General features: G+C 39.8%; 1 protein-coding gene across 2 annotated transcripts in view; it reads left to right on the top strand.

Annotated features, from left to right (window-relative positions):
* The window catches only part of LOC131166852 (glycine--tRNA ligase, chloroplastic/mitochondrial 2), a 167,093-nt gene that overhangs the window by 64,048 nt on the left and 90,255 nt on the right, over positions 1-12,790 (top strand). For both annotated transcript variants that reach the window (XM_058125452.1, XM_058125453.1), the window contains exon 17: positions 3,470-3,525. In XM_058125452.1, coding sequence (XP_057981435.1) covers positions 3,470-3,525 — 56 coding nt within the window. The remainder of the gene's footprint in view (positions 1-3,469; positions 3,526-12,790) is intronic.

Below are 12,790 nucleotides of genomic sequence, written 5' to 3'. Positions count from 1 at the left end.
CAGCTGGAATTCATGGTATGCTTATTGCTTACTATATAAAAAAAATGGTATGCTTATTGCTGGAAACAGATTAGAACAGGAGCCACTGCAGTGTCACTAGCTGTGTGCCAGGCGTCTGCTGCTGGTGTGCAGTGCTGCCAGGTTTCTGCTGCTGGTCTACAGTGCCTGCCAGGTGTTTGCTACTGGTCTGAGGTGCTGCCAGGTGGCTTTTGCTGGTCTGCAGTGCTGCCAGGTGTCAACCTGTTTTCAGCATTCCCCTATTTTTGTTTTTTTTTTCCCCTTTTCTGCCCCCTACACTTGTGTTATTTATGTTTCAGCATGGACCTCATAATTTGCTTTCATCTAAGCCTCTTCTGCCACTAATAGATTGAATCATTGAACGGGATTTTTATTACTTAATTAGTGAGCAACATGGCTAGTATGAACTTGTTCAATACGAAAAAAGCAAATTATGAAAATTTATCAAAGTAATTTAAATTTACTGTGGCCTAAGGGTATGTTTATCACATCGGAGGCATGGAGGTTTCCACAATATGAGTGCGCAGTTGCTGGTATAGAAGCTTGACAAGCTGTTTTTTCTAAAGGCCAGACTCCCATCTCTTAAACTGCCCCTCTTCTAAATCCTTACCCTTCCCTTCCCCCAACTTCCATCTCTCTCTCTCTCTCTCTCTCCACAAAAGACAAACTAAGCTCTGATCTGCCATTTTCTCAAGCCATTGAAACCATCCATGGTGGAAGAAACCCAAAAAACGTACTGCCCCTGAAGCACCACCAGTTACAGAAGAAGGTGGTGGTGATGGAGAAACACACTGGAGAGAAAGTCACCACTGCCACCTGTCCTGGAGCCAAAGAATCGTTAGGAATGTGCCTCCAAAGTAGATTTTTCTAAAGCAAGGGGGCCAGGTTGACCTATTTCTGAAGCCGGTTCCAATTGGTTCACTCCGGTTCAGACTGGTCCGGCCGAGTCAATGTCTGTTTGTGTCAAACCTGGTTCTGAGATGTTGACCGGATCAGCCCAGTGATTGGTTCCGGTTGAACCAATCCAGTTAGTGTTTAAAACCATGCTTGGGAGGATGGCTCTGCCTCTGAGTATCTTAAGCTTTAATTGTTCCGTATGTTGTAAGCTCAACAATATTATCTATGGTTATGTTAATTTTGTGCAAAATTCTTAAATGTTGACATGTTATCTGAGTAAATTACAGCAGCATGTCAAAATGAAAATGGCCTGTGCCATTGTGCATCACTGCTTAAATGGTAGACATGGAAGAATGGTATGTCTTCTTATTGTGCTTTTCAAGCCTTCACATCAGCCACCCCTAGAAAAAAAAATCTGACCTTCAAAGCTGTGTATCTTTCAGACTGTAAGGCAATAGAAATGGCCACAGCAATGTGGTACAGTTCATCTTTCCAGGTTAGCAGGGTAAAAAATATTGCCACTTCTTTAACGAATACCATTAGAACAGAATGATCTCTTGGTCTTGCCCTCTTTCTCTCCTGCGCGTGCCTTTGGTGCAGATCGAAGGCAGGACTTTCTATCTACATTTGAAAAATATTGGGGAAGGGGGCTTTGTTCATTTAGAGGAGAGATTCCGAGTTAGGAATTGGTGGATCAGGATCACCCGTTCAGGCGCAAGGTGGGTCTGTGATTTGTCTCCCTTTTACTGCTTGGAGTGTTTCTCTCATCACCAAACATTTGTTTGATTGCTTTTCTGGGTGTTGAGTAGATTGAATTGTGAAGGTAAATTCTTGGAATTTGGAGTGCAGAGGAACAACAAAAAAAATGCTCTTTTCATTCCAGGGTGTTGAAAGGGGAAATCAGCATCGCTGCGCTGAAGCCTTGGATTCAGTGGGAGGTAAGCAGAAAATCCCTACTCCCAAGGGAGAGGATGGGAAGGAGTCTTCGCAACCAGTCACCGGAGTTGTAAGGGTGCCTTAATGGTAGAATCATTGCCAAAGTTGCAGGAGGGTGGGTGGCGTTGCCGCTGCTGTGGAGGTACAGTGCAATCGCCAGTGAGAATGGTGGTGGCAGATGGTCCGGCGGACATAACTTCAGCTAGGGTCTGTTGATGTGGAGAGGAGAATAAAGGAGTGCCTTTGAGTTGGGTGGGCCAGGGATTATATACGTTACTTCGAATTTGGATCAGCTGTTGAGTGCTATTGGGCTTAACCCAAATGTATTAAAGGGCAGCCACTCCAGCTAACTTATTTTCTCAGGAGCAGGCATAAGACATATCTTTGCAAGGTCCTTTTGCATTGGAGAATTTTATTAAGCAGCCCCCAGTTTCAGGTAAATCCCCTTGTAACCAGGCCCAGAGTTTGGAAAAGGCAACTGCAGAGATGTCTGGCAACACAGATGGGCACGATGGACTTGGTTTTGGGCAGAGCGAGGAGGTGGGGGAGAAACAATGTCATGATACCTCTTCTATGATAGGGGGAGACACTGTGAATTAGCAACACAAGATGTTAATCGGCTGGCAGGCGGACGGGGGAAGGGGTTTATTGAAGATAGATAAGTTAAGCAGTGGTGTTCCTAGAAGGATGGGTGTAAGGAAGTTCTTATCGTGACTGTGGGAAATGAGAATCAAGTTGATGCAAGCTTCATTAACGACAAGGCGGGATGGATGGGGCAAATGAGCCTCAGGTTGCTGATAAGGCAGCAGCATTAAAGGTTTATGCTTGTGGGAGGCAATAGAGCAAGGAAATTAGGGATGACTCAATTGGGAAGAGTCTCATTGCAGGGGGGCCAGTAAGTTCCTCATAAAACATAGTGATGGTATTTTTTCAATGAAGACTCTAATGGATTGAAAAGAGTCTTAAATAGAGAAGTTAATGGGGAAACTTCATTGGAGAAGAAGTGAGGAGGCATATTAGATGAGGCGGGTGATATGGTTAGGGATTTTGATTGTGGTGAAGGGCTATTCATGGATGAGGCATGAACAATTTGGTTATTTATCAGATGATCCTGATTTTATGGGGCCTCTTTCATCTCCAATAGATGATCTAGAGGGAGTTTTTGGTTTGAAGAATTATGAATTAGAAGAGGTAGAAGATAAGATTGAACATAATGATATCAATACTGATTTGTTGCTAGTGGACTCAGAAGGAAAGGCAGTTTGCTTGGATGGAGGCATAATCAAGGCTAGGAAGGGGCAACGGAAATTGGCTAATTTGCAGTATTCCATCAATTACGATGGGGGTTCTGAGAATAGGTTCTCTTGGTTTAGGCTTAGGTAAGGTCTTGGGTGGAGGGTAATAATGGTTTGGATTGTGGGCAGTTTTGGTTGGGGTTATCATTAAGTTTTTTTTTTTTTTTAATTTTAATTTTAATTTTCTTTGAGGATTACTTATCCTCTCTACTGCTTTTATCTTCTTTCTCTCTTAATATATAGAAATAAATATTTGAGGATCATACATGATGCATGCCGTCGGCAATTGCTATACAAATATGAAGTATGACTTTCTGTTTCAGGGAAAACGGAGTATGTTTATGTTCGTGTAAAGGAGTCTGCTCAACTTTCTGTTGAGGTTCGTGCTATTAATGTATTGTATGCTATTATTTTGGTCTATTTTTAGATAAACTTAATGATTTATTTTCTCAGTACGAAAATGTTCTGTAATTCTGTAGAAATATTGCTCGCCTTGTTTCATGCAATTTTTGTGTATATGTACATATAAGTGGAGAGAGGGGCATTGGGAGGGGGAAAGGGTTGGGGCAGTAATTGCACTTGGAGTAGCTTTGCTAGCAGCAGCAAAATTGTATTCTATTATAGTTCTTTACCATCTGTCATTGCTGATATATTTGATTTGTTTGCTGGATTATGGAAATGTAAACAAAAAGCGAAGATATGAACACCATTGCTATAGCCTGAATGTGGTTTGTAGGATCTGTTTGTCTTTGGCTATTCATATCTGCTCAGATAGTGTTAATCTCTTCTATGGTCTATATCTACCACAGCTTATTCAAGAAGATTTATCAATATATGGAGCATTAGAATGACTTGTCTGTCATCTCATCAATTTATTTATTTGTATGCGTGCATGTATTTTATGGTTTTATCGCTTTCATTATATTAGCCATCCTTTATATAGGAGTAGAAAAAGTAGTTCTTGTAGTTGTCACCTTATTTGTGTGTATAGTGGGTGATAGCTTTATTGTCAGAGACTTTCACTGTCAGGACCTCTCGTAACTGAAAATTGACTATTAAGGGTCCCTTTGGTCATATTTTTTGGTAGGACACTCTTTTTTTCCATGTGATATATTGGGGTAATGTTTTGTTTTTCGGAATGCCTATTACTCTTTCAGAAGCAATTTAATACTGAGTTAATAGGAAGAGGTGTGAATCACTTGGGGGTGAAGTGTTTAGATGGCTGGAGGGGGCTCCTTTTTCTCTTGAGGGTAGAATCACTCTTAATTAGGACTGTCTGTCTTGTATCCCGTTGTATCATTTGTCTATTTTTAAGATCCCAGTGGGGATTGCTAGTAAGATTGGGAGAATTATTAGAGACTTCTTGTGGTCCTTCTTGTGGACTGGAGTCGGGGTCATAGGGATCATTTAGTAAGTTTGGAAGAGGTTTGCAGCTCTAAAATGGGGGAGGGTTGGGTCTTGGAAAGTTGGTGTCCAAAAACATTGCTCTCTTAGCTAAATGGTCATGGCATTTCCCCTTAGAAGATTCTTCCCTTTGGCATAGAGTTATTTGAAGTAAGTTTGGGTTTAGTGAGAATGGTTAGGATACTAGTGTTAGTTTAAGATGTTCGTCATAGAGTCCATGGAAATCTATCTCTTGGATTCATTCCTTATTCACCCTGCACGCTGAATTTGTGGTGAGGAGGGGTTGGTTGGGGAATGATGTCATATTCACATTTTTTCCTTGTCTATTCTGATTAGCTCAGGGCAAAATAGTGTGATTTCCATCTTTGCAATTGATTCGGTTAGCGCTTTGGTCCCTTGGAATTTCATTTTAGGAGATCTCCTAATGATAGAGAGCTGGTGGGGTTATCTTCCTTGCTGTCGTATTGAATAATTGTCATTTTCTTCAAATGGGGATGGTTGGTCCTAGCCTTTGGATCATTTGTGGATTTACTCTTGCCAAACATTTTATGAATTCTTGATTCCAATTCTTTTTCCCCTCTATATTCATTTATTTGGAAGGCCAAAGTACCCCCCAAAAAAAATTATGACTTTTATTTAGTTGGTTTTGCTTAATAAAATCAATGCTAATTGTTGAATAATTGGGTAAAATGGAAGGCCTAACCTCAATGATAGGTCTCTCCCTTTATTTATAATGTGTGTCAAGTACATAATACCCTTACTAACTTACACTTACTAGCATAACTCATGCATAATAATAATGCTAAATGACTAAATAACCATTAACACTTCCCTTCAAGCTGGAGCATATATATCATATGTTCCTAGCTTGTTACAAATGAATTTCACATGAGCATCTCTCTAGGCTTAGTGAACAAATAAGCAAGTTGAAACTCTGACTTCACATGAGTGGTTGTAATAAGCTTCTCTACAAGTTTCTCCCAAATAAAGTGGCAATCATTCAATATGCTTCGTTTGCTTATGGAAGTGTCGGAAAAAATATGAATAGCAGCTTGATTATCATACATCAACTCCATAGGCTGAGAATGTGGAAAACATAGTTCTTTCAACATGTTCTTCAACCAAACAAATTCACATCTAGTGTGCGCCATAGCGCTATACTCTGACTCAACACTTGACCTGACCACCATAGTTTGTTTCTGACTTTTCTAAGACACCAAATTACCATTGACAAGGATACAATGCTTGGTTGTAAATCTTTGGTCGAAAGGTGACTCGACCCAATTTGCATTTATATATCCCTGAATATGAGTGTGGCCCTTATCTTAATATAAAAGACCTCTTTTAGTGCACCTTTAAGATATATCAAAATGCGAATTACTGCATCCTAGTGATTTGTTCTCGGGGAATTGAGAAACTGACTCACAACACTTGGTGCAAAGGATATATCTGGTCAAATGGCTGTAAGATAAATCATCTTTCGAACAAGTCTTCAACTGTTCTGGGTTAGGCAACAATTCACTCATATCTGGCACCAACTTACTATTAGGATCCATGGGTGTATCAATAGGTTTGGATCCGAACAGCTCCATCCCTCGTTTAATAGATCAAGAACTTACTTTATCTGTGACAAGACAATTCTTGTATGAGATCTCAATACTTTATACCCAAGAAGTACTTCAAAGATCCCAAGCTCTTGGTTTGAAACTTACTTTGTAGGAAACACTTTAGGTCCTCAATGCCTCGATTATCATCATTAGTGATTACAATGTCATCCACATACACAATAAGCAAAATTCTGTAAGATGGAGTTTGACACTAAAATACAGATTGATCTACGACACACTATGGGAAGCCAAACTCAAGTACTACAACATTAAATCAGCCAAACCATTCATTGGGAGATTGTTTTAATCCATATAATGATTTCTTAAGCCGAGACACTGACCCCGACTCCACCTGAGCAACAAACTCAGGTGGTTGCTCCGTATATACCTCCTTATGAAGATCACCATGTAGGAAAGCATTCTTCACATCTAACTAATGTAGAGGTTAATGACAAGTAGTGGCCAAAGAGATGAACAAACGTACTAAGGCAAGTTTTGTGATCGAAGCAAATATGTCTAAATAATCTGAACCATACACTTGAGTATATCTCTTAGCAGCAGGGCGGGCCTTCAAACGAGTTAGAGAACCATTAGAATTGACTTTCACATTGTACTCCCAACGACGACCAACCACAGACTTATCAAGAGGAAGAGGTACCAAAAGCCCAAGTATCATTATCATGCAGTGCACACATCTCTTGAACCATTGTAGTCCTCCATCCAAAATGGGATAGGGCTTTAAAAATAGATTTGGGAAGAGCAAAAAAGGACAAAATGCTAACAAAATAGTAATATAGGGGTGACAAGAAATCATAACTAACAAATTAGAGATTGGATGTTGGGTATAAGTGTGTTTTCCTTTCCAAACAACTATAGGAATATCAACATCATGGGAAAATAGACAAAATGCTAATAAAACAGTAGTATAGGGGTGCCAAGAAATCATAACTAACAAATTAGAGATTGGGTGTTGGGTACAAGTGTGTTTGCCTTTCCAAACAACTATAGGAATATCAACATCATGGGAAATAAGATCATCTAATGAGGGAACTAAAGGCACAATAGTAGAGGCTGGAGGAGGCTCTCCTCTATTGAGTCGCCGTGTGTATACTTGCAAATTGGGATGATCCAAGCAACAAGGACTCAAATTGGATGATGTAGGAGGATTGGGCACTAATAATAGGTTTGGATCTGAAAGGCAAGGCAGTGGAAGGGACTCACTAAGGTCAACATAACTCATGGAATCATATTAGTATGGCGTGGACTCAAAAATGGGGACATCAGCAAAGACAAAGAATCAATGTAAAATAGAGCTAATACATCGATATCCCTTTTGAGTATTGCAATAGCCGAGAAAAATACATTTGATGGCACGTGGATTGAACATCATGGGAAATAAGATCATCTAAAGGCGTATTGGTAGAAGCTGGAGGAGGCTCTTCTCCTTTGAGCCGCCATGTGTATACCTACAAGTTGAGATGATCCAAGTGACAAGGACTCAAATTGGATGAAGCTGTAGGAGAATTTGGCATAAAGAGGTTGGGGTCTAGAAGACAAGGTAGAGTAACGGACTCATCAAGGTCTACAAAATTCAAGGAATCAGAGTAGTATGGTGTAAATTGAAAAAAAGTGACATCAGCTGAGACAAAGAATTGATGTAGTAGGCTATGACACTGACATCCCTTTTTAGTATAGGAATAGCCTAGAAAAATACATTTGATAGCCCTAGGATCCAACTTTTCCTTTTCTGGATTTAATTGATGGACAAAGGACACACAATTGAATATACAAGGAGGAAGGGAGAACAAAGGAGCCTTAGGGAAGATAAATGAATACGGGATTTTGTCAAAGTATTGTGTGAATGGCTGAATGGTTTGGCCTTGAGTTTTGTGTATTATATATAGACTTTACAAGAATGCTATACATGGAAAGTAAATAAGTTCTAGCATGATTCTAGCCCTATACATGTAAACTATAATCTATCAGGCCCTATACTTGTAAACTAAATATATGCTAACTGTACAAAATAATGAATTGAGAAATAAGGAAATAATTGTGGGCCAAAGGAAAGAAATCTTTTGCTTTGCTGTTTGCTGTTCCGTTGACATTGCCCCACTAAAATTGATGTGGGTTGATCAACAAGCATCAATTTGCTACATAGGATTCGAGAACTGGTTTAAAATGAGAACTGACTTGATGAGGATCCAAGAACTACTCCTCAAATGAGGGGAGAATCATAGTAGAAGAGGAGGGTATAGAGGAAAAAGGAAAAAAAATTTGTTTTTCAAAGAAAATAACATTCCTAGAAATGTGTGTACGATGTAATGTATGATCCTAGCAAACAAATCCCTTTTGACACACATTATATCCCAAGAATGCACATCGAACAGATTGAGCAGATAATTTATGTTGCTCATGAGGAGGTAAATGAACAAAACATACTCAACCAAAGGTACAGAGGTTATCGTAACTAGGTTGCTTAGCAAATAAGCGGAAATAGGGAGACTCCATGAGTAGGACTTGAGAAGGTAAATGATTAATCAAGTAGCAGTTTTCAGAGCCTCAACCCATAACAAGGATGGAACAGAGGATTCCAACAAGAGAGTATGTACCACATCTAGGAGATGACGATTTTTCTATTAGGCTACTCCATTTGGTTGGGGAGTAGCTGGACATGAACGTTGATGAATAATACCTTTAGAAGCCAAAAATACTTGATAGTCAGTAGACACATATACATCACCAGAATTTGTGCGTAATGTCTTAATAGAAGCAGAAAATTGATTGTCAACATACGCTAAAAACTTAGTGAAAGAACGAAAAACCTTAGATTTAGAGCGAAGAAAGTAGACCCAAGAAAACCTGCTATGATCATCAATGAAAGTCAGATAGTATTTAAATTTTTCATGTGAACTAACCGGGAAGGTCCCTAAACATCACTATGGATAAGATCAAAGCACTGAGAAGCTCTACTAGCATGCAAAGGGAAGGTAAGAGTTTTGCTTTTACCAAGTTTGCAAGATGCACACTCAAGAGATAAAAAGGAATGTTCTTTATTACCAAGTAAACCAGAGTTCAATACATGAGATAAGATTTGAGTATTGGGATGACCTAAACAACGATGCCACACCACTAAGATCTGAAACATTATTACAAGAAAAAAGACTTAATAGAAGAAATTTGAAAACGTGCTGGAACAAGCAAAAGTAGTGGAAACAAATGCACCACTTTAGGTCGCTTTGCGATCAGCTCCCCCATTATCTGGTCCTGCACAACACAACCATTACCAGAAAAATTAACAACACAATTGTTATCAACTAATTGACCAACATAAATAAGATTCGTGGAAAGCCGAGGAGCAAGAAACACATCAGTGAACTTAGAAGAGGCATCTCCGACTACAGGATTACTCGTCATGTGATTAGAGGCACTTGAGTCCATATACCAGAGTTTAGTAGAATGGTTACCTTGGAGCCACAATGCTGATTATGCCGAAATTAGCATCTGTTGCACCATTTCGAGTGTGCAGTAATTCACTGTAGGAGGTGTAGGAACAGAGGAGTCACCTGAAGAAGAGCCAGGGGCCGCAAAAGTCACTGTGTGGGGTACAATAATAGAAGTCTGTAATGCCTGGGCCTGAGAATTCTTCGGGCGGATACGATAGTCATTGATAATGTGATCCTTCTACTTGCAATAAGACTAGAATTTCTTGGAACAATTAGTAGCTATATGCCCAAATTCTTTACAGCAAAAACACTGCAAGGTGCTAGAATGCGCAGGCGGTTGTCGTCATTGTGTAGCATAAGCCCCAGGGACAGATCTTGAACTACCATGAGATTGTGCCAGAGTAACTTGAGTACTAAGTCGTTGTTCTTCACGAAGTAGCTCACCAAACAAACATCAAGAGAAGGAACAAGAGAGCGATGCAGCAGAGACGAGCGAACAGATTCATACTAGGGGTGGAGTTTCATAAGAAACTGATCACGACGACTAGTCTCGTGAAGACGTTGAATAATAGGAAGAGAGGCAAGAGGAACATCCGCAATAATTAGATTAGAATATTCGTTCCAAAGAGTCAGAAACCCCAAATAATAGTCTTGGATGGAACGAATGTTATGTTGAAACATGGCAATTGCATGCTCTAACTGAAAACGATGGGCACCGTTATCTTGATGATGTACTGTTTTTAAATAAATCCACATGGATTGAGTGGTGTGATAAGGTCGCAAGTTGGGGACAATATGTGGCTCAACCAAGCCAAGAAGCCAAGACATAATCTGAGCATCAAGCACATCCCATGAAGGACAAGCCGCTGAATCCTTGGTAACAAGCACAGCCCATGAAGGACAAGCCGCTGACTCCTTAAATTTATCAGGATTGGGTGCACAATCTGTGCCATCAATATGATCCCAAAGATCTTTTCCCTTTAGGAAAAGTTCAATTTGAAAAGCCCATGTAGAATAATTGTTGCCCATAAACTTCGCACACACAGGTGCGGAATCCATGCCAAATAAAGGAGAAAATCGAGAAGCCCAAAAAAAAACAGACTGTTCCGAAAGAAAAAGACACCAGAAAATCTAGAAGCCCAAAAAATAAATCAACGCAGGTACAAAGAAAACCAAAAACAACCTTCCTGCACTAAAAAATAAATCTTGAAGCAAAAAACCTGCTGTGCCGAGAATCACGAGGACAGAGAAGCACCAGAAACAGCAACAGAGAGAATCAAGACCAACCTTCCTGCACTAAAAATTAAATTTTGAACCAAGAAACCTGCTGTGCCGAGAATCACAAGGACAGAAACCTGCTGTTCCAAGACAGAGAAGCACCAGAAACGGCAACAGAAAGCTGTTGCCTGCACTAAAATAAATTGCAAACCAGAAAACCTCCGAAACCGAGAAGACAAAAAAAAATTCGAAGGGGAAACCTGCTGTGCGAAGAATCACAAGGACAGAAACCTGCTGTGCCAAGACAGAGAAGCACCAGAAAGAGCAACAGAAAGCTGTTGCCTGCACTAAAATAAATGGCAAACCAGAAAACCTGCTGTGCCGACAGCCACTCAGCCACAGAAATACCGAAAGAACAGAGAACAAATAAAATTCCAGAAGAGAAAAAAAGCCACAACAGCCACAGAAATGAGAAACACCTACGAAACCGAGAAGAAAAAAAAATTCGAAGGGAAAAAACTTAGCAGTTGGCTGGCTCTGATACCATGTCAAAGTATTGTGTGAATGGCCGAATGGTTTTGCCTTGAGTTCTGTATATTATATACAGACTTTACAAGAATGCTATACATGGAAAGTAAATAAGTTCTAGCATGATTCTAGCCCTATACATGTAAACTATAATCTGTCAAGCCCTATACATGTAAACTAAATATAATGCTAACTGTACAAAATAATGAATTGAGAAATAAGGAAATATTTGTGGGCTGAAGTAAGGAAAGAAATATATTGCTTTGCTGTTGGCTGTTCCGTTGACAGATTTTACCACCAAGGACAGTGGATGACGTTTTATTGATGAGAGAGCAAGCTGTGAGCACAGCATCACTCCAAAGAACTTTGGGGACATTTGCTTGATACAATAGGGTACGAATGACTTCAAGAATATGTTTGTTTTTACGCTCTGCAACCCCATTTTGTTGTGGAGTGTGGGCACAAGAGAACTGATGGATCATACCAGAATTTGTCATATACATAGTGAATTGGGTACTGGCGTACTCCTTAGCATTATCACTATGAAGTATCCTGATTGGCATCTCAAGTTGAGTCTTTCTTTGAGAACAGAAGGCACAAAAGATACAAAAGATATTACACAACTAAGAAAGAGTTTTCATTAAATATAACCAATACATCCTAGAGTAGTCATCAACAAATGTAACAAAGTATCAAAACCTCAACTTCAATTTGACATGATTAGGACCCAAAATATACGAATGGACTACTATGAAAGGACTGACCACCTGTTTGTTGACTAGGGAAGCAATGGGAACACAGCGATATTTTCCCAATTGGCTAGACTCACACTCAGGATTAGATACAAGGCTCAGTGCAGGAACTAACTGTTTCAATTTGTCCAAGGACGGATGACCATGACGACATGACGACAATGGATTTGAAGTGGTGTAGCTGTGGCTGTGCAGGAAATGGGAGGAGAAAGCAAGTCAAAGTAGTAAAGCCCACAAGCTGCACATCCTGTGCAATTGTTTTCCTTGTGTTTAGATCTTGAATAACCATAAAATCAGGAAAGAAAATGACAAAACAATTTATTGACTTTGTAAGCTTACTTACTGACATGAGATTGAAAGGGGATTTAGGAATGTATAAAGCAAAAGAGAGAGATGGAAGGAGGCTGCCACAGCACCAAGAAACTCAGATACAGCCCCAAGACACCAGCACACAGCGCTGGAACAATTGGAGAGGTGAAGCACCGAAACTACCACGGGCAAATCACCAACAAACTTACATAACACTGCCACCGCGTAAGAAAAACCGCTTATGAATTCTTCCACTGCTCCAAGAGACTCACGAATGGCTTTTACTAACACTGAACAAGAACTAACGAATTACCACGAGTCCATCATCAAAACAAAGATTGGATCTTTGAGCAAAACACATACCTAATAGCTTGATATTT

This window comes from Malania oleifera, chromosome 10 (genome assembly GCF_029873635.1).
Source record: "Malania oleifera isolate guangnan ecotype guangnan chromosome 10, ASM2987363v1, whole genome shotgun sequence".
Lineage (NCBI taxonomy): Eukaryota > Viridiplantae > Streptophyta > Magnoliopsida > Santalales > Ximeniaceae > Malania > Malania oleifera.
Note: the sequence above shows the minus strand (reverse complement) of the source record. Positions and strands in the feature narration are given on the sequence as shown.